At 43.6% G+C, this 21,994-nt stretch overlaps 1 protein-coding gene across 6 annotated transcripts in view; it reads left to right on the top strand.

Moving 5' to 3' along the window:
- Window positions 1–21,994, top strand: part of Sox5 (SRY-box transcription factor 5) — a 358,999-nt gene that overhangs the window by 159,519 nt on the left and 177,486 nt on the right. For all 6 annotated transcript variants that reach the window (XM_051173350.1, XM_051173348.1, XM_051173347.1 and 3 more), the window contains exons 4-6: window positions 848–934; window positions 10,691–10,863; window positions 15,267–15,335. In XM_051173350.1, the coding sequence (XP_051029307.1) occupies window positions 848–934; window positions 10,691–10,863; window positions 15,267–15,335 (329 nt within the window). The remainder of the gene's footprint in view (window positions 1–847; window positions 935–10,690; window positions 10,864–15,266; window positions 15,336–21,994) is intronic.

The raw sequence follows: 21,994 nt of genomic DNA, 5'->3' as shown, positions 1-21,994 counted from the left end.
CCATTGTCTGGGACAGAGACTAACGTGTGCTGGTTTTTATTACAGTTATATTTACTTTTAGTTACGGTTCAGTACAAAAGGAAAGGGCAGAGCCAGGTGTCTACAAAAAACGAACCATGTTCTGCAACTCGTGACCTTGCCTCTAAAATGTGTCTTCCCTGCCCCAACATGGGCGCTTGCAAAAAGCATGATACAAATCTGAAATAAGCAAATAATGTGTTTCCATTGCCAACATTACTCAGTTCACCAGATTTCTGCAATCCTTGAAAAGCTTCTTTTATATCAACCTTTTTTTTTTGTTTGTTTTTTATTTATTTTTGTCAGTGTTCGCTGTGTACTCACAAATCTTGCCACGGTGTGGTGGTTATCACCACACAATGTTACACGTATTATGAAGTGCACGGAATTGTAAACACACAGAGAGACGTAATTACATGTAGCAGGTTTAAGGGCTAATTCTTTGCCTCTTTTTTTTTTCACTCTGCATTTTATCAACATAATTATTTTCTGACTGCAGACTAACAGTCTGAAATTGACAAGCATCCATTATAACAAGAATGTGCCCACCAAATTTAAAACAATGAGCTGTGGTCTCACAGAAGCCCATTGTCAGAAAGAATTAGTATGGCTTTGTTCTGGAAGGGGAAAAGCTAATGATTTCGAAACAGCAGGTGACCAAACACCCTCTTTCCCCCCCCCCCCCCTCCCTGTTATCAGTTTGTTGATGAAGTCATTATGAACGGGGGCCAGGACAAGGATGGCCTTATTCTTAGCAGATAGGCTTCTACAAGCCTGCTGCTAATAGTCATGCTGATTTGCTCATATAAGTCTGTTTTTCTTTTCTTAGATACACCCAGTATTGAAAAGCTACTCTCAAAGGACTGGAAAGACAAGCTCCTGGCAATGGGATCAGGGAACTTTGGAGAAATAAAAGGTAGGAAGTATTGCTACTTTTATCTAGAATGTTCAGGAATGATGCTGCTATTGATAAGTGTTAGTGGTTGTGGAATACTTCTGTCCCAGCTCCTCTGCTTCATGTGTGCTCTGGTACAGGCTTTCCTTCTAGCTGGCAACAGACTGAGACTCTGTCTGTGTCTTCTCCTTGCCCTGTGTAGGATCAAGGATGGGTTTGTTTTTTGGTTTTTTTTTTTTTTTTTTTGTCTTAAGAACAAAAACCAACTCTTTCTATGACTTGCTGTGTTTTGCCTCCTCTTATTTGAATTAGATGATTTATTTCAAAGGTAAGAACATATCAATACTTCACCGAGGTTAGAAACAGCATCTCATAAATTATAACTCGCATCCTATGTCTGAAGTATGCATACGTACAGTGGACAGCTGGAGCCTGCCGACCAGCAAGGCAGACAGAGTACAGGGATGCTTCAAGTCAGTGTCAGAGATGTTTCTCTTTGAGCTCATTTGAATCAGCAATTACGATTAATAAAAGCTCTCTGAGGACTTCAGAGAGCACTGAATATTCATATCTTAACAAACTTCCAGTAACAAGGAAGGAGATTTAATTTTCTCATGTAGAAATGGAAGCAGATGATAGTTTCGATTACTTTTAAGCCATTGCTTCTCAGAGCACAGGGCAGCACATAGCACCCTGTTCCTGCCAGCAGGGTACTTGTGGTCCTAAATTCTAAAGCAATGTTAATCTTGGGAATGTCAAGATGCTCAATCATCAACAACATCACCTTTGCACATGAACTGTGGTGCTTATCTTCAACAGGTGCTAAATGTAATTTCTGAGCACCTACCGATCAATATTAGTACATTAATATTAGTATGTTAATATCAGTATATCAATGTCAGTGTGTTATATATGTCTGAGTAACTTTGTGATCTCTGTAAGATTCTGTCCCATCCAAGCGTCCTAGAGCAAAGGAAAGCCTTTGTCTTTGCAGCTCCTTCCTTATTCATGTCTGGCTGTTCGGAAAGTTCCAGGAAAAAAAAAAGTGTTTAACTGATGATTTCACTAGTTTGTCAGTCATTTGAGGTTGCATGCCTTCTGGCTTTAGAGGGCTGTGAATGGGTAGTGAGGGTTCATCAACAAATTTGATAACCAGCATCTATTTTGGAAGAAAACTTAAATGAACAATTAGCATGCCTCAGAGCTTGGTAGGGCTTGAGGGTACACAAAGGGAAGCCTTGACTTAAGACATCAAGGTTTTCACCCCTTTGACGGATTTTTAACCCTTGGCTCCCATGGAGAAGGACGTATGCCTCCGTCTTCCTCCACTGCCCTCAGCAACCACCGAGCACGTAGCACGCAGGACTGACTGCCTGCTTCAAGCTGGAGCTCATATTCCTCCCTCTCCTCCAGCCTGGATGGCCATGGTGCAGGGCTTACAGGACAGAAAGGCTCCGTGCTGTCCTTTGAGCTTGGCCTGGGGGTTATTTTAGGCTGTTCCAATACAATCACAAAAAAGTTCCTGTCTTTAATTTTGAGTTTTTAAAGCTTCACAGTCGGAGCCCAGAGTTCAGTTATTGTCCCCTGGTTCTGTTTTTTTTTTTTTAAATCTGTTTCCAGATTAAGCATTTTGAAAGCGACTGTCCATCTCCCTTCAGTGCAGACCTGCTTATTAGGTGCCCACTCAGCTTTCTCCAAGAAGTAGAGAAACATCACTGGGTCACTTTGCCTGCTGACTGTGTGTGACAGTTGCAATTACAAGTCATTGTTCGTAGGTGCAGAGGGTACAATAGAGGATTGCCTCTGGGGCAAATGAAGTGGGGGTGGGGGTCAGTGCCCAGGAATGCTTGCCACCTCAGAAGAAGTCAGAGAACAATGGCTGCCTTGTTCCCGCAGCTGTTTTATCCCAGGCAGAGGAAGGTGTGAGGCTCACATATTTGTCTACTGTTTCTGGCTGGGGGAGCTCAAGGGCTGGGCTTTGTGGGTTCTTCCAAAATAGGAAAGCATGAATGTGCTGCCCGATTGAGTGGTTTGCCAACGGTCACTTCCAAACAGTAGATTAGAATAGAGCTTCCACTTAGGTCTGGGAGGTGGGTACCAGCTTCACTCCATCAACGGCATTCTCTTACACAGTGAAAAGTGCCCCTCCCTTCTGTTTGTCTTGGCCAGTTTTATTTAAATTTTTATTGACTGGGAAATAAAAGTAATCAGAGAGACAACAAGAGAGAGAGACAGAGAGAGAGAGAGGCAGAGAGAGAGAGACAGAGAGAGACACAGAGAGAGACAAAGGGGGGAAGAGAAGGATGAAGGATGAGAAATGAGAAGGTGTGTAGGGACCGGAGAGAAAAGGGGATAGGCAAGCTTGTAGATTTAACACTGTAGCCAGGCCACAATTAAGTCCTTTCTCCAGTACTGTAAGGTGTAACCAGTGAATTGCTTTCAAGGTATTTGAACAAATCAGTACAGTCACAACTTGGAAAAGTTTAGAAAAAGTTTTCTTACTATTAGTGTTCACGAAGAATAAGTGGAAACTTTTTTCGTGTCGGAAGAATACGGATGATACCTTGGCTGTCCATAAATAACTGTGTTTAAATTCTATCTCATGTTTCCCCCCCCCCCTCAGGAGATGACATTACTGAAGGTCACTGGCCCCTGAGAGCATAAATTACTGTCTCTTATTCTCACATTTATTTTATTGTGCATGTGTACACTTGTGGACATGTGCACATGTGTTTTGTACCCATGCTTTTATGAGGTCAAGGGAAGAATTTGTAGACATTTCTTTCCTTCCGTCAAGAAGGCTCTAAGGCTCAGGCTTTGAAGCAAATGCCTTTACTCACAGAGCAGTGTTGCTGACCCCAAAGTTAAATTTTCAAAATGTTAGAGCATTCTGCATGGTATTGCACCACACTATACTCTGGCCCTTTGAAGATGTGGCGCATCCAGGTTTTAAAGGCGTAGTGGAACTACGCCTCTTTGTACACACATGCAATGCACATGGGATCTAGTCTGGGGAAAGCAGTTGGACTGCAGTGACAGCCAGCCAGCTTGTGCTATACTCCAAGGGGCTGCCTGAGGAAACAGTTTCTTACCTTCTCCTCAGACATACTGTGTCACTGGGCAGCCCTAGAGATTTCCTACGTCGTCTGCAGAAGAAGCTCTGAGTAGCAGTGGTGACCAGGGCACTTTCCAGCTGGCTACCAGTGCTATCCACAGCATTTCAGCTAGCATGGAACTCCATGACACCCAGTGTCACTGAATTGGCACTTCATCCGAGGACAGTGTCTGGGGATCCATGGTGGCTTTGACTAACTTAACAGATCATTCATTTTTTCAGCCAAGCAACTGCAAACACTGCACATTACTTGTGCCATGTCTGTGTGTAGACATCTCATTTATTTCTTCTGCTGCAGTGAAGGTGAGCCCTTGACTGGCAGGGAGGCTCACTGGACAGGCTGCTCAGCAGAGTCCGGGACAAGGCCACTGAGGGCATGTTTGACTAGATCCTTCCTACGCAGGACTCACAGGTTCTCCTTTATTGATTTAGCCTCAGGAAATGTTATATATGTCAGGTAGAGGGCAATGCCAGCTGTGCTTGATAATATAAAAATGTGACTACTTCAAGCCCATATTTTTGCTTATTCTAGACGATGGGACATGTAAGCAAACACTGTACAGCTATGGGTTCATATCAGTAGAACTTTGGGCAATTAAAATGCCTTGGAGATCAGTAGTTAAGCACGGGAGTGGAGTCAGTACTTGGGTCAACATAATCTCTCAGGTGATGTACATATTTGAAATAGACATGTGCATTGAGTATGTGCCTTGAAAGAGGTAATTGTTCTGTTTAAATAATATTAGATAACTTGAAAATAAGCAGTCAGAGAATAGAAGTCAGACACAAGATTGTTTTTCCCCAAGGAAGAACTCTAAGTCCTGGTGAGATAGCTTGGTCAGTTGGGAAAATGCTTGCATTGCAAGGTTGAGGATAAGAGTTCAAGTCCCAGAGCCACAGTCAAAAACTAAGCTGGACCTGGTGTCTTGGTCATAACCCCAGTATTGGGAGGCAGACAGGTAAATCCCTGGCATCTTAAGACAGCTAGTCAATACTTCTTAGTATTTTCCATGCTATTAAAGGACCCTGTCTCAAAGACAGAGTTGGATTGTGTCTAAGAATTGACCCAACTCAGTTAGGCTTTTGCAAATTTAAAACATGTCAACAAGAAAGTCACCATTTCTATCTATGCATGCTTGTGTCATTTGGAAAGGTGTCTTAAAGCCTTCCTCTTAAGGTCCTGCATTTGTTTAAGGATCAGAAGCATCGCCCTGTGAGGTTAACATTTGAACGCTCACCTGAAGCTTGTAAGTGTGCACAGTTTCAGGGAACCCGAGAATGTTAATTTTATGAGAGCTGTTGTACCCCAAAGATGTTTCCCGAAGAGTCAACCAGAAGAAAGGAGTTACTTCTAAATAAATGTTTATGCCCAGTCTTCTCAGCTTACCTTCTAGCCTCTGCAGTTGCTTCTAACTGGTGTTTTTCACATTTTGTTAAAAGCATATATTTAATATTTTCTGAGTCTGAAGAGAGTCTGATGGTATGGAGAGGGAAGCAGCTCCATGGTGTGCGTCAAAAGACAGCGTCCCTGTGCTTTCCTTGCCCAGCCATCAGCTCCAGCCATCAGCTTGCCTCTGGGTGCACAAGCAAACTTAGGGATGGGGAGAGGGTGCTGCCAGCAGGTCTCAGGGGTCCACAAGTGCAGGGCTTTGCACACCTTGTACAGAGTGCATGACATGGGACAGGAAGAAGACTCTGCCACCAGATCTCAGGGGTCCATGAGTGTGGGTTTTTACATGTGTTGTACTGAGAGCAAGACATAGTCTTCCACACGCTTGCTTCAGGTGTGTTAGGAAATACCAAGGTCATATTTCATCGGAGTTTACATTAGAAAAAGAAATAACGTCATTAAACATCGTTATCCAGCCATTTAAAACAATGAGTTTGAGAGGAATTGAGTTGTAAACTTAAAATAATGATAATGCCATTTGTATTCTTGCAAATACAGACTCTTCCAAGGCTTGTAAAATGTAATCTGACTGTTGGATAGTTCAGGCCAACCCCAGACTTCCCTTGCTTCATGCTAACCTTAGGTAGGAGGCCTGTTGAAGCCACAGCTGTGAGCAGTCATGTGATCCTAATTCTTCCAGGTACCCAGGGGACATCTGGCTGTGTCTTGTGGTTCTGTTTCCTCATCTGATCATTTAAGGGAAGCCACAGTCAAGTATTTACTGCTTGTCACTCCATACACAACTTTCAACCAGAAGTATTATGATACGCATCTTATCCCAGCCCACAGACTGTTAAAAATATGATAATAAACAGACACCAATTACTCTAAACCACAAGCTGTAGTTGTGGTCTATACAGCCTGCACCTTCTGTATGATGCCCGGTGCTCTGTCTCTCTCAGCATTAGAGCGGACTATTTCCAAAGACTTTAAATATTGATAACACTTATAGACAGACTGTACATGGAGAGCTCCATGAAATTCCAGCCAGAGTAGTCTGTGCTTAGCATTCCCCATACATGTATTCTGGCATCCTTTGTCTGCTCACATGTCGGCCTTCCTAATTTAGTATCAGTCCAAATCTTTGAATCAGATGCTAGGGTCAAAGGTGGCTCTGAGGTTAATATCATGGATGTTCTTATAGAGGACTAGGGTGTGATTCCCAGCACTTACATAGTGGCTCACACCTGTAACTCCAGTTCCAAGGACTCGAGTACACTCTTGTGGTCTCTGCTGACATTAGATACACTAGTGGTTCCCAGACATACATGGAGGCCAAATACCCAAACGGTATATTAAAGTGAAATGATAAATATATTAATTAAAAATGGCATATTAGACAGATATTGAGTACAATCCAAATACAGCAAATATAATGTGATAATTTGAAAAAGCGAGTTTTTACATTTTGACCACATTAAATAGGTGGGTGGGAGCATGTTGATAGAAGTCATTACGTTACATTAAATTACATTACAAAGGTAAACAGCAGTCTTTACTGAGGGCTGGGAGCTGGCTCAGCAGTAAGTACACTTGGTCCTGCAAAGCAACAGGGTGTGAAGGATAGAGAACTACTTACTCCATGGTCGATGTGGTCAAGCAGTGGTGGTTGAGCTGAAGACCCTTGAGAAGATGTGTGCTCTGTTCCAGGGTCCACGGGGTTTGCCATGTTTTTGGCAAGGGAGATGACCCAGACCAAGGGTGAAGGTGGACAGCTGGCTTCAGGATAGGCTGTGTCCCTCACTGAGGCAGAGGAGCTAGAGTCGGAGCTCAGTCCTCAGGACCTCCTCTGTGATACTAAGAATTACTCTGCCCCCATTGCCTTGGTGGAGCCTGCGTGAGCCTATGGGACTGTCCCGCCTTGGTTATCAGGCAGCTGGAAAGAGTGACAGGACGGTTTTGACCTTTGGGCATTCATTCCTAGTGTGCTGAAACGGTTCTACCATAGATGGCACTACAGCCGGAACACCAGAGTCAAATATGTATATTTGATACACGCTTGTTTTCCATGTCAATCCCAGTTCCCGCACCCTCCCGTCCTCCTCTGCCCCCCCCACCAACCCCTATCCCATCCCCATTCTGCTCCTCAAGGACGGTGATGACTTCCATGGGGAGTCTTCAAAGTCTGTCACATCATTTGCAGCAGGGCCCAGTCCCTCCCCCATGTGTCTAGGCTGAGGGGGTGTCCCTTTCAAAGTCCATTCATACACTGGGGGTAAATACTGATCCACTAAGTTTAAAATGTTGTTTGACACTTCACCAGCCTCTTCTTGCTCACAGGCCACTCTGCGAGCCCTCCTTATGCCCGGGGCAATCCTTATGAAGAACATCCCTTTGTTTTAGTTTAGAAATTTCATGGAAACTGAGGTCACCGCAGAAAGTTTACCGTCTTGGTTAAATGCTCAGAAGCTCAAACTGGAATCCTATGCAGTACCCGTGGAATAAAAGTCCCTAGTCTTTGTCCTTGTAACACACAGTGGCTGAATATGAGAACAGACAAGAGTGAGGGTGGGTATTTTTTATGCTGTTTTCTGGGCAAGGCTCAAGTGTTTGTTGTCTGTCAGGCATTTACCATTTGCTTTGCTTATAGTGGAAGTTGCAGTGAGGAGCTCAGAGATGATCTGGACACGCAGAGAGTAGGTGTAGGTTCCTTCATTGGGGAGCTGGAGAAGTGGTGAGGGGCTGGGGTGTGGCTCCTTGGAAGAGCATGACTGTGCATACCCAAGGCCCCACGTTCCATATTTAGCACCAGAGAGAAGAAAGGCATGCTGGAGTAGGCTTAAGGCTTTCAAAATTAGAATCAAATGTAAAAATCACACATTTTATTTTAAATGTGAAATATGTTTTATCTACATAGTTTAGTGATGGTCCAAGAAGTTTTGCTAATCTTTTCTGTTTCATCACCAAATACTATGCTTCTTCACACCCCACTGTTGTATCATTTTATACTAATGGACTTGTGCCTCCCTGATTCCTAAGTTATATGGCTGCATATTGGGGTGAGATATATTTTCAAACAAAAACAAAAAGCAACTGTAGAAATTTACCAAAGAAGCAAAGTTTAAAATAACATATAATCTCATCACCTAGAATGGTTACTACAGATACATTGGTACATTAGCTTTCCATCTTTGTCCCTTTAGTGTAGACATGGACATATTAAAATCAAGAAATATTTTAAGATGGGGCTGAGAAATGGATCAGTGGGTAAAGTGCCTGCCCCACAAATTTGATGCCCAGAATGCAACATAGAAAGCCAGGTGTAACCCCATGTACCTGTAATGCCTTTCCTGGGGCAACAGAGACAGGGGGAACCCTAGGACTTCCTGGTCAGCCAGGACAGGTGCATTTCTATGTTCTGATTGATTAGAATCAAAAGACATCCAAGGATCCAAGGTTAGACTTTGTCTTCCACTTCTGCATACATGCACACACATATGCAGACACACACATGTGTAGAGTACCTGTGGGACACACACACACCTGCACATATACACATAGAAATGATAAATAGGTGGTAATTAAATATCACAGATAACAATTCTTAGAGATACATTAAAAACTGTATTTATTTTTTGCCTCCTTTTCAAGAGGGACCTGAAAATAAGTCACTCACTGCTCTTCATAAACTTGTAGGGAGAGATTCAGTTGAGGCAGAGTAGATCTTCTTCGTTATGTATGCCCGTGGGAAATGCATCATTACATCAGTAGTTTATGCCTTCTGTTTGAAGTGAACAGTGTAGTTAAAGAGTGTGTCCTGCCCTACTGTTTGATAGCACTTTACCATAGGGGCCTTGTCTATCTCTTGAGTTCTAGGACAATTCAGCTCCTCTTGTTTCTGTATCAGTGTGTAGCACATATTACTGAACTATCAAGTGTTGAGTCTGACTTAAGATGTTGAGCCAGTTTAAATATCTGGACCTTTTTCTTCCTTAAAATAACCACCGTGACTTGTCAATTTATAGATCCAAGTATGATTTTGGGTGAACTTAAGGTGATGTTCATCTGCCAGTCACATTTTACCACTCAGTGGGAACATGCTGTGCTTGTAGACTTGAGTCTTTGCTTGTCAATGGTATTCTGACTTTTAAAATATATCAAGATGATCTCAGACTTAGTTGGCCTAGCCGTAGGATTCCCTCCTTGTCTGTGGCTCTGGGGACAAGGCCAGGGCCACAGTCACTATCATTTATACTCTTTCAGTGAGATATTCTCTAGGAGCCAAGGTGTCTGCCCTATATGAGTATGGATTTCTCATGTTGAGTCTTCCTGGTGGTCAAGATTGTCACTGGTCTTCCAGAGGACAAAGTTCAGTTCCTATTACCCATATCAGTGGCTCACAACCTTCTGGATCCAGAACTCCATTGGCTCCAGAACTCTCTTCTGATTATTGGGGCAGCTGCACACATGTGCCTATATCTCGCACAGACACATGGATGATAAAACAAATCTTATTGAAAAATGAAAGGTGGATCCCATCTGTGACAATGCCATGATCTCATCATAATTCAGCTATTATTTTTGTTCCTGGTTTTGTCTTTCTTGTTCAGTTAGGACAAAAAGTAAAGATTGAGAACTCTGTCTTGGGCATCTTTTTATCTCCTACAGGCCCATCAGAGAACCCAAGAGTCAAAGATGTTCACAACCAATTCATAATTTACTCATAAAAGATAGAAAAGCTATAGATCATTTATGATAAAACTGACAATGTCTGATGAGCCTGGCATCCATTCTGCTTGTATGTGCTTGTGTGTGTGGACACATACATGTGAGTTGGCACATGTACACAAGGGTGCTTGTTTTGTGAAGACAAGAGGTTGGTACCTGATACCCTTCTCACCCTTCAGATCACTTCTATAGCTTGGTTCTCCCTGAGCCTGGAGCTTACTGAGTGGCTACAGTGTTGTTCACAAAGAATTCCAGGATCCTCCTGTCTCCATCTCCTCAGTAACTTTGATTCCCTTGCTGACGTTTTGGCGAGGAGCTGAGGTACTCGGGGGCTGAGAGTGAGCACGTTACTAACTGAACCTTCTCCTCAGCCAGGTTCTGGTATTTTTGATAAACAAACAGCAATTGCTTTTCCTTGTGCAAGGAATTCTGAGAGAAGGTGCGTGCCTTCCCTGTCACCTCCAAACCTGTAGCAAGAGTACTGTTCACTGAAACATGGCCACCTTCTCCTTTCTTCTGTATCTTACTGTCCTGTTCCTCTCAGGGACTCCGGAGAGCCTTGCTGAGAAGGAACGACAGCTCATGGGGATGATCAACCAGCTGACCAGTCTGCGAGAGCAACTCCTGGCTGCCCACGATGAGCAGAAGAAACTGGCTGCCTCGCAGATAGAGAAGCAGCGCCAGCAGATGGAATTGGCCAAGCAGCAGCAGGAGCAGGTGAGGGAGGCTAGGGACCAGGGGATCCTCAGCCAGCAGGTGAGAGAGGCTGGGGACCAGGGAATCCTCAGCCAGCAGGTGAGAGAGGCTGGGGACCAGGGGACCCTCAGGCAGCCGCCCTCTCTTCTTGGTAAATACTGTTTGCAGGAGAGGAAGACAGGCAACATTCCCTCCCATTCCCATCCCCTAGAAAGTAAAGGAAAAGGCAGAAGGCCAACACACACCCTCCCACCCAGGCTTAAGGACTGTGTAACTACTTTGGTTGAACCATAGAAGTGGGATGGACTGACCATCTATCTTACCTCTGAAAACCTGACCAGAAATGCCTGAGATGCTCCCAAACCCCAAACTTACCTGTTAGCACCAGCATGATGCCATCTGGAACAGCTGGAGCTAGACTCATAGGCCAGGGCCCAGTTAAAGATCAGGGGCACAAAACACACTGAAGACAATTATCTTCAAGACATGGACACGGGATGCTTATGACATACACTTGAGTGTCACTTTAGACTTTAGACAAAGATATCTTAGTATGCGTACACAGACATTCAAAAACCCAGCAACAACAACCGAAACAAAGCAAAGCCTGCTGATATCCAAATGCATTTAGTCCCTAGCATTCCACATAACAATATTTCTCAACCTTTAATTGTAGTTTTGCTGAGGAGGTGAAGGCAATCCCGGGGGTGTGTTGTCCTCTACAGTTGACACGGCCATTGCGATTGTGATCTTAGCACAACTGTGGTCATGCAAATGGTCCCTGGGAACAATCCGTTATGGATGCATGAGGGACTAGTGGGCTGTTGACTATTGATAGATTCTGGGAGAGGGGGAGTCATTGTCTTCATGTGTACACTAGCAGTTGAGGCTACCTGGCTCTAATAGACAGCTCTGAGCCCGTAGTCAAACAGACAGTCCTTGTCCTCCTCCTCTCCCTCCTCGTCCTCATCGTTTTGATATGTCTCCTTGTGTAGCCCAGGATGTCCTGCATTGTTAGCCCTCTTGTTTCAAATGCCTGAATGCTGGGATTGCAAAGACACACCACTCGATCCATTATACTTTAATTTTGGTGAAATGCCTTAACACTTCCCTTTAAGTGTATTTGTACGCTATTGGATATATCTATATCTATAGTCTTGATTTAGCCCTGTGGAAAGCTCTGACAACTCCGGTGACTGTAATGGGCCAGCTCTGTCCTTGAATTTCCAATGCCATCAGCGAAGTCACACTGCCGCCCAGATGAGGGACCCTTCTGCTGATGTCCCCCTGCTTTCTTTGGAGGGCAGCTGGTCCTTTCTAATAGAAATGGGTTTCTCTGCTCATTCCATCATATAGTCTGAACCATCTGTGAGTGTCATCAGTAGATTCTAGAATGTTTTCTTGATTCTCAAGATCTCTGGCATTCTTCTTGGAACCTTAGAAACTAGTCCTGAGATCTTTCCTGAGCAGTCATCGGTGGTAGAGATGCCGGGCACTGCTGTCTCCTCAGCCTGATGAGGGCACTCAGAACAGGCACAGGTCAGGATTCGGGCACCCAGGCTGCTCTCCTCTCTGAAGCAGCCATAGCCTCCCCACGCTGCATCCATTCACAGGTCCTCTTCAACCCTAAGGCCGGGATCAGGAGCGCTGGGGTCAGCTTGGCCTATAAAGTGTTCCACGCCTGTGTATGGGCCTGAGTCCAGTCTCAGGTGTGGGGATACTTGCATGTACTCCCAGAGTTGAGACAGGTGGCTCCCTGAGGCCAATTGGTCAGTCAGCCTGGTCTACTTGGCAGGTTCCAGAACAATGAAAGATCTTCTTTCAGAAATAAAGTAGACAGCATTTGAGGAAAGACAACCAATATCGTCCTGGCCTATACTTACCAAGAGAGAGGGAAAGAAAGAGAAAGAAGGAGATAGAGACAGGGAAGGAGGGAGGGGGAGGGAGAGAGGGAGGGGGAGGGAGGGAGGGAGGGAGAGAAAGAGGGAAAGATGAAGTCGAACTCCTTTATTTTGACCCAAGTTTCCCTGTAGTTCCCGATCAGCCTGGGAGGTCATCCTCTGCATGTGCTAATTGACACATCCCGTACAAACATTGGAGTCTATGTTCCCATCATCTTAGCCTTGCCACTATGCTCTGAGCTCTAGTCCATGGCTATATCCACAACAAATCTGAATCCATCAGGTTCCAATCTAGGTATTGGAAGTTGAGAAGGACGTAAACCCCCCCCCCCCCCCGCAGTGGGATACAGCTCATTTGTACGAGTGTTGAGAAATACAAAGCTTGGGATTACAACTGAGGGTCCAGATGCAGTCACGCCTTGTTAAAGCTGCTGTCAAGGGAGACTGTAAGACTTGAGCAGAGACCCATAGAAGGTAAGGGAGCCAGCTGCATGACCACCCAGCCAGGGGATCCCAATAGGAGGTCACAGCAAGTGCGAAGGCTCAGATGCAGGAATTGCCCTGAGAAGTAGGAGCATGCTCAGTGTGTTCAGAAGGAAGGTAGGAGAGAACTATGGCAAAGTGGAGAGACAGAGGCTACAGGAGAAGATGAAAGGAGCAAAGCAGGGGACTAAACTCTGTGGGCTCTGTCACGATGTGCTGGCTGCCTTGTATTCTTGAGTAGGGCAGAGGGGTTTTGAAAAGATGAATGGCATGGCATGCTATGTCTTTAAAAATATATCTGTGGACTCTAGCTTATAATAGGCTGAGAGAAGAAAGGGCCGAAACCAAAGAACAACAAATAAGAGGTTGTTACATCCATCTAGCTTAGAATGTGGCTTAGAAGGGGAGCCCGGAGGGAAGGGCAGAAATGGTCACGTTCTTGACGTGTTCTTGTGGTATCTCTGAAAGGAGCTAGGTGTCAAATGAAGTAATGCTGTGTGAGAGACCATAAGCAAACCTTGGCAAGTAAGTAATCTTAAAACAAACAACAAACAAAAAACAATCTCTCTCCTTACCTTTCTTCAGAAGAAAGGAAATGCTAATTTTAATACTCTAGCAATGAGTGCATTAGAGTAGCAGATCTGTTCTGTAGCCAGGAAGGGATACCGTAGTCTGTTATGCAATCACGGCCCTTCACTTTTCCTTTCATCTTTAACTTCCTAATAAAGAAGAGAAAGGAAATATCTATGTAATAAAATGACAGGAGAACCCAGTGTCCCTTGGAAGAATATGATGCAGTGTTACCCAATACAGTGGTAAGCTTCGGAGATGGGAGGTTCTTCTCCAGGGTTCCACCAGAACTCACATTCTCTTCTGTCTCATCTGCACACCTCCTGGTCTTAGCAAATAGGTACTCATCTTGGCAAGTGTGCACAGATCATGCTCACGGTATAACTTCACTGCATTCTCGGGCATTTCCTTTGAATGAGAAGTTCTTAAAAAATAGATGGATAGCAAACCACATGGAGTCACAGCTTGGGGTACAATGCTGAGTTCACATAGAAGGGGTGGATTGCAAGTAGGTGGGATATCACTGCTCTTCCCCGAGGTGGGACACACACACACACACACACACACACACACACACACACACACACACACACACACCCGCCAAGGAAATCCTATGCAGGTCTAAATCTCAGCTAATCGTAGCCTTGTTGAAGTTGGAACATCCTTGAGTATGGGTATGCATAGACGGGTCTGAAGCTTGAAACAAAAGTTCTGGTCATGAGAATGAACAGAGAATCAGTTGGCAGGTGTATGGAAGTAGGCAGGGGCGGAAACAAGAGTATCATGTTAAGCCTTGGAAGACTCCCTCATTTAATTTGATGTAGAATCAAAAGAGAATGCGGGTCACAGAGCCAAGAGAAAAACTTCAAGACCGAAAGCGCTGGAGGGTGGGCCTCTGGTGAGATTGAGGGGGTGGGGACGATAACACATTCTGAATGGGAGGACAAGAAGCAACTGATAGACCCTGGAGAGAAAAGTGTGCAGATTGTAAGAATGTGTGAAGGACCGCTATTCAAGAAGTCTGCGGGAGACCCAGATGAGAATATCACCTACACCAAACAAAGCAACCCAAAGCTTCATTGAGGAATCTAGTGTCTTTGATACCTTGGGCTACGAGGATCTTTGGTCCCAGCAGCTCCTCTTATCATCAAAGCACTTTGTTTCTACATTGACAGTGTCAGTAGGGGGACCTGTAGATACTGTAGTCGCTGTGGAGGGTAGTCACTGAAAACCTCCCATGTCTTACTGTGATGGAGGTACTGTTTAGGCTTCCAAGGAGGGGCAGGTGGTCACTGAGAGGAAATGCCTTGTTTGACCTTCCTTAAGGACGACCTTCAGATAGTTCAGATCATGGAGGAATGGTGTGTGCGTCTTCTCAGCCAGCATTCACGTCCAGCTTTGACGGGAAGAAGGTTGGTCTTCCTCACCCTGGGTCTTACTGTGTTGTCAGTGTTCTCTGTTTCTCCACAGATCGCGAGGCAGCAGCAGCAGCTTCTGCAGCAACAACACAAAATCAACTTGCTTCAGCAACAGATCCAGGTCAGAAATCCGCATTTCAGCATCCTTCTTTTTAAAGGCAGACTGTCCTTTCTTGGTCTTGTATGATTTAATGGAAATGAACGCAGAGGCAGAGCTGGAAGTATTTTTGGCCCAGTTCTCTATGTGTTCTCTGTGTGATGCAACATTCCAGTGGTGACTCTGTCACAGGCGGTACCTGGTCAGGTAACATTCATCAGAGCAGGCTGCCAGCAACTTTTACCTTATACTCAGAAGGGATCATTATAGGATGCGGTTTCACTCCTTTGTGCGTCTGTTGGAAGATGAGCCTGAAAACACTCCTAATGTGGTAGATACAAGGACACAGCAGAAGGTGCAGCTGGGTTTTGGTTAGAAACACAGAGAGAGGTTCTCTTGGCAGCAGCTTGTAATCAAAGTGAGGCATGGAGAAGGTAATGAATCAGGACTGCCCTGGGAAATCAAGGCCATTTTGATTCTGTGAAGATCCGCAGCGTTAAAGGACATTGATAAGGGAGAAAACCTGCCATGCTACTAAATGATGAAATTAATTATCAGAGGAGATTCCTTCTCTAATATGTACTGAGAACATGGACTTAGGCGATGCTTTCCTTTCCATTTTGGAGCCCCATTTCCTGGTAGCACTTGGAGATGCAAAGTTTAAATGATGCCTTCAGGAAAGAGTGTGGCATAGGAGTCTACCGGGGTATACTCAGCATCATTCCACCATTCTTTAGGCTGAGGCAAGATGCCCAAGAGTTCCAGGCTTGCTTGGGTTACATGAGACCCTGTCTCAAAAAATAAAATGGCAACAGCCATGAACTTTAAGAATGTCAGGACACACAGTATCTCCTGGGTACCTAACTCCTGCCATCAAAGAACAGGATATAAGGGGTTCAGTGCTCTGAATTTCACGTGACATCTGTCTGGGAGTAACAGTTCGGTTCACGATTACATTATATTTTTCATATCTGGGTAGAAATTCATCATTCTCTTGAACTTTTCTCTTGGGGATATAATAATTTATGCTGTAAATATTATAGAAGCAGATTAGAAACTATTTCATCCAGCTTATCGTTGTGGCTTTCGTTTATTTACTAACCACATTTCTTTCATTCTACCTGATTGGGTCAACTGCTGTGACCTTATCCTAGCATGTGTGGGCCAGGGTTTATTCCTCCCCAGTCCATCCTAGGCAAGAACTCTCCATGGCTTAAATTGCATTTACTATCTGAAAATTCTTATCTAACATTCTGATCTCTGTCTCTGTTGCTTTAAAATGCAGCTGCAACACCTTGTAAAACCAACACACCAACAGGCATTATTCATCGCATTGTACATTCTGAGCTCTTTTGTACCTTGCTGTTGCTTCCGGCCTCACAAAGCAATGAATTCCAGTTTCTACGCTATGGAACATTGAGCTAAACAGTTGTCTTAGCCACAATTAGGCTGCCCCGAAACTCTTTGTTTTAGTTTCAGTTATTAATGGCATTCAACTGGTCTACCTAGTAAGAAAGCATGTGCCATTCTCCATGGGTTAGATAGCTCTACTCAGTGGAGTAGACTGATTTTGAAGGTGTACAGCTAGATAGCTTTACACAGGACTGGCATGTCACGTGACAAAATGGTGACTTGTTCAGCGTTTCTTTTTGTTTTTAGTGTGGTCTCTCTGAAGGTGAGGGTAATTTAGGCATCTTTTCCCCCCATTTGAAACGTATCTTTCAGTTAAAGGAAATGGGTGCATTTTTACATTTATGCACAAACATCCACATTAAAATCACTCTTGACCTGTGAATTTTATCTCCTCCACCATTTGTGAACAGAATGGAGGTATGTTATACTCTGGAGTTGCATGTTCTGAGGGGAAACCCTATACAGATTTGCAAATGAAATGGTTTCCTTAAAGCACTCGGGGTCAGCTCTTTGTGAAATGACTTTAAGGCTCTCAGAAAGCAACATTTGCTCTGAAATCCATGATTTTAATTGGATTTAATATTCTTTTTATATATTACATGATAGATGCTTAACAGGGTCACCATCTCCTGGCAGGGCTGTTCACTCGACTCATTGGGGTTAAAAGAAGAATTAAAGGTTTCTGTACTGTTCTCTATAGACAAAATACTGTCATAATACCAGAGCTATTCGTTTCCCCTCAAGAACATGCCTAGGTACTTAAGAGAAGTAATCCTAGGGCTGTGGAAGTTCCAGCTTCTTTTCTACCTGGCAGCTGTAGCTCCTAAGATGCTCACTCATTAGCCTTAAAAGAATGAGAGTTTTTATTTCCACCTGTTGTGTTCAGCCCGTAATGCACCTTAATACATGAAATAACATCTGTAAAGATTGCAGAAAAAGCTGTCTTCCCAGGTCTTTTTTTTTTTTTGTTTGTTTGTTTTTTGTTTTTTTAAAGGAGAAACCTCTACAGTTATTGGCTTTTCCTCTATTCCTCTATTTGAACTTTCTACAGTAATAACTTTTTAGCAACATATTTCCTTTTTTATAGTAAGTCACTCTAGGTCTGATGTGGACCATACTCTGTATTGCACATAATGAACCAAGGCTGGCGGTCCATCTTGACCCGACTCACCATATGAAAACCTTTCAGGTCGGAGAATAAGTGACCTCCACTCAACTTCTCTATGACAACAGATTGAGTGTCCCCAGAGAGGCACATTTCTTTCCCTGTTGGAGCGTCTGGGGACAGGCTCTTTCTGTAGCTCTGGAGGAGGTGTTTAGGGGCTTGCTTTGCTTTATGCTTTTGCCTGTTGTCGCAGTACTGGATAGAGTGTATGCGTTTTCTCGTCTATGAACAGTATTAATCCAACAGTGTGTTCACCTAGGAAATCCTTTAATGTATTTTGAGATAGCCTACTGCTTTTCAGATGCATTCGACTCATGGTTCCTATATGGGACTTGACGTTGTAACTTTAAGAGAATCATGTTATTTACTCCATCCCCTGATCTGATCAGCTTCTAAACTATTGTTCGTTGTGTTCTCTTGGGGAGAAAGAATTAGTCATTTATAACCCACTGTTAGGATTTCTGGTCCACAAGCAGAATTAGTCACAGCTCTGGCTCAGTGACTCTGCCCAGGGCTACCTGGGAGGGAAGGAAGCACTGTGTCCCCTTGTGTTCCCACAGTGAGCATTCCAGTCTACACCACAGGAGGAGACTCAACCCTTTAGGTTATACTTCCAATGCTTTCTCTGAGGAGAACTGTTCTGTCTGAACTGCCCTCATAACAGCCTTCACATTTGCGTGCTTTGTTAGACCCGTGACACTGAGACCTGGATTGTGTCCTCTAAGGTTCCTCATCCTTATCTGTAAAATGGGAACCCTGATGCCTCAGTAGGGAATTGTCTGTGGACAATCATCGGGAGGGAGAAAGACGTGTTCCCTCAGTGTTCCGAGGGCCAGATAGCGTTAGTGTCTTTTCTAGCCATGTATTGATTTTGAGGGACTCACACACAGACATGCACACATCACATACATATTCATACACATTCACACTCCTAACATGTACTCACACATACTCACATACATGTATTCATACAGAGATACTCAAACATATACGCACGTACATAGAGAGATTTGTACACTTGTTTACATCTATATACACACTCAGAGACACAATTATATAAGTCATTCACATATGTACACATACATATAGTCACACAGATATACATACATATATACAGTCACACCATATATACACAGACATACACATACATACACACTTATAGACATACACATACAGAAAGTTACACATACATGCATAGAAATTCATACATATACATATAACACATCAAAAATACATGTACATACAAGCATATACATATATACATGTCACATATATACACTTCCATATGTATATATATGGATGCATATATGCACAACATATAGGCAAGCATTTATATATACATATATTTACATACATGCATTACACATGAAGACACATATATATACACATGTTCATACATATGCACATGAATACAATCTGTATGACGTCATCACTGAAATTGGGAGTACAACTTTTCCAGATTCATGGGACTTTAGAACTTCAAGGGGTTTTCACAAAATTTATATTTGGAGCCATCTCTCATTATCCCCATTTGTGATATAAAGCACTTAAACGATGGGATTTTCCCAGTGTCAGGAAGTTGGGGACAGTGGCTACTTGTAAACATCCCAAGTTTTGACCCTATTCACTTTTAATCCTACCAATACCCTACAATTTAAGGCTTAATGACCCAACTTTGAAAACGAGGCCCCTACCACTGGGAACTTAAACTTTGAAAATAAAATTCAAGTTGACTTAGGTGCAATTCAATGATTAAGTTGCAGTCATGGGCTCAACCAATTTGTGATAAGAGCCTCGTCTTATTGGAGCCAAAGTTCTCTGAGCTCATTAGAATTTGGGTAATTCTTGATAAATTATTATGCAGAAAGAAACCTACTGAAATCGCGTATTGAAAATCGAATAATGTTAGTGGTGACATAAGTATGCTTGGCTGGCCTGCTGATTCATGATTTCTTTCCCTGAGGGTGGTAAGTCAGAGACATTTTACTCCCCTCAATAGACCCCGCATACAGGAGCCCAAAGAGATTACAAGGTAACCTTGTCTCTTTGGGAGACTGGAAATGCCAAGAATAAACAGCAGGCCATTAAGGTAGCATTTGAACCTGAGAAGGGAATTCATTAACCCCTTGAGTTCCAGTTAAGTCTTTACCTTTCAAAGTATAAATCCCATAACTGGATGGGGTGTGTTCGTTCCTGACATTGAGAACATATGACTGGAAGAAGGTACAGGGAGATAGAAACCAGCTCGTGAGCTACCTGTTCTTTCATCTTTCACTTTCTGGAAACAGCAGCTTGGGCAGGAAGGTGGTATGTCCCGACAGAGAGACGAAGGGAGCTGACTGACAGCCGGTCAACAGTCCCGAGCTTTTCCTCAGAAGATACGCCTGGAGCTCCTGTGAGGTTTCTACTTTAATGGGTCTCCCGGCCCATTAATGACAGGACTGCAGGCATTCCCGTTACCTGTCTCTGTAGGCAGAGACCAGGTAGGGTGACAGACATCTACAACATCGCCTGTGTCAATAAAACGTGTCAGATGGCAAAGTGGGCACTGGGGACACGGAGACAACCATGCTGAGCCCAGTCCTCTAGAGTACATTCAATACGGAGACAACCATGCTGAGCCCAGTCCTCTAGAGTACATTCAATCACTTTTCAGTAGGCCCCCTGATCCTATACCCCTACGTGTGTGCGTGTACACACACGTGCGCGCGCGCACACACACACACACACACACACTCACACACACTCACACACACACTCACACTACAGTTTGGTGGCTCACATCTGCCATTCTAGTGCTGTGGAGGTGGAGGATAGAGGGTAACCATGAATGAGTTTGAGAGTTTGAGGTCAGCTTGACAAAGGAGTGAATCCCTATATAAAAGAGATTACACTGTGAAACACAATCTCACCAGTAACAAAAACAACAATACCCCCCCAAATGTAATTCTATCACTATTTTGATAGTCAAGTGACCCTAAAACAGAGATATCTCCACATCATTTCTTCTTTTTCTTCTTCTTCTTCTTCTTCTGATTATTATTATTATTATTATTATTATTATTATTATTATTATTACCTTGCTGATGTGTTCTTTCTCCTCCATCTGGAACAGCACAGTATAGTTAACAGCCCCTTACCTTATTCTAGCAGGGTCCTCTTAAACGTCAGTTTCTTCATACCTATACTCTTGTTCAGTCAAGTCTCATGCCACAAGTTCCGTGTTAGACAAGGACACCCTCCGCTGTCATTCCCTGAAGCCAGTTGCTGTTTTCTGTTTATTTTCTCTAAAGACACGATGGCATCCATGAGTCTTACCTACAAGTTTCCCTGACAGTTGAAAATCAGGTAGTATTTATACTTAAATATAGACAGACTAGCAATGCACCCCATACCTTTCTACACGGCGATTCTCTGTCCCCCAGTTTCCAATGGCCTTTATTTTTCCCGTTTTTCTCTTCATAGTTTTAACCTCATCATCCTCTTCAGGTTCTGCAAAGCCTTAAGAATAACTAAAATCTCTGGAGTATCTCCTTCTTTGATGCCTGCTTTCTTGACTTTTGCCCTTTCTTTTAGGGTGAATTTATTTATTAAGCAGCCATAGTAATATGTGCAAAGGATTTAAAGAGTGTGACCATGATTTTTAAACTTGTCCATGCCATTATTGAAGCACACACACACACACACACACAGTGATGCCAGCCTTCCTCTTAAGATATTGACTACATTAAAGTTATGTTGAAGACAGTGTCTGGAAGTTCTCATCTGGAATTTGAATGAAAACCTGACTTGAGCTCTTTCTTTGTCAAAGGAGAGGTGGGACAGGGGTAGGTGGCAGAGACGGGTAGTTCTTCTATGAAAGGAAATCCCTTCCTCCTCCTCTCCTCCTTCCCTCCCTTTCCTTCTTTTTATCTTTCAATTTTGGGCCATTTTCTTCTCCGGATAATTATTTCATCTGAAGTTAGTGTAGCTGATACTTGGATCAGAAAAGTCTGCCAGGATATATACTTGGAAGCTTCACCTCGAGCACCGTACCCAAACCCTCCCTCACCTGATGAGCTTCTCTCTCATAGGCTGAAAATATGATCATTTTATCAGACGAGAG

This window comes from Phodopus roborovskii, unplaced genomic scaffold (genome assembly GCF_943737965.1).
Source record: "Phodopus roborovskii unplaced genomic scaffold, PHOROB, whole genome shotgun sequence".
NCBI lineage: Eukaryota > Metazoa > Chordata > Mammalia > Rodentia > Cricetidae > Phodopus > Phodopus roborovskii.
The sequence above is the reverse complement of the archived record's forward strand: the minus strand, read 5'-3'. Positions and strand labels throughout refer to the sequence as shown.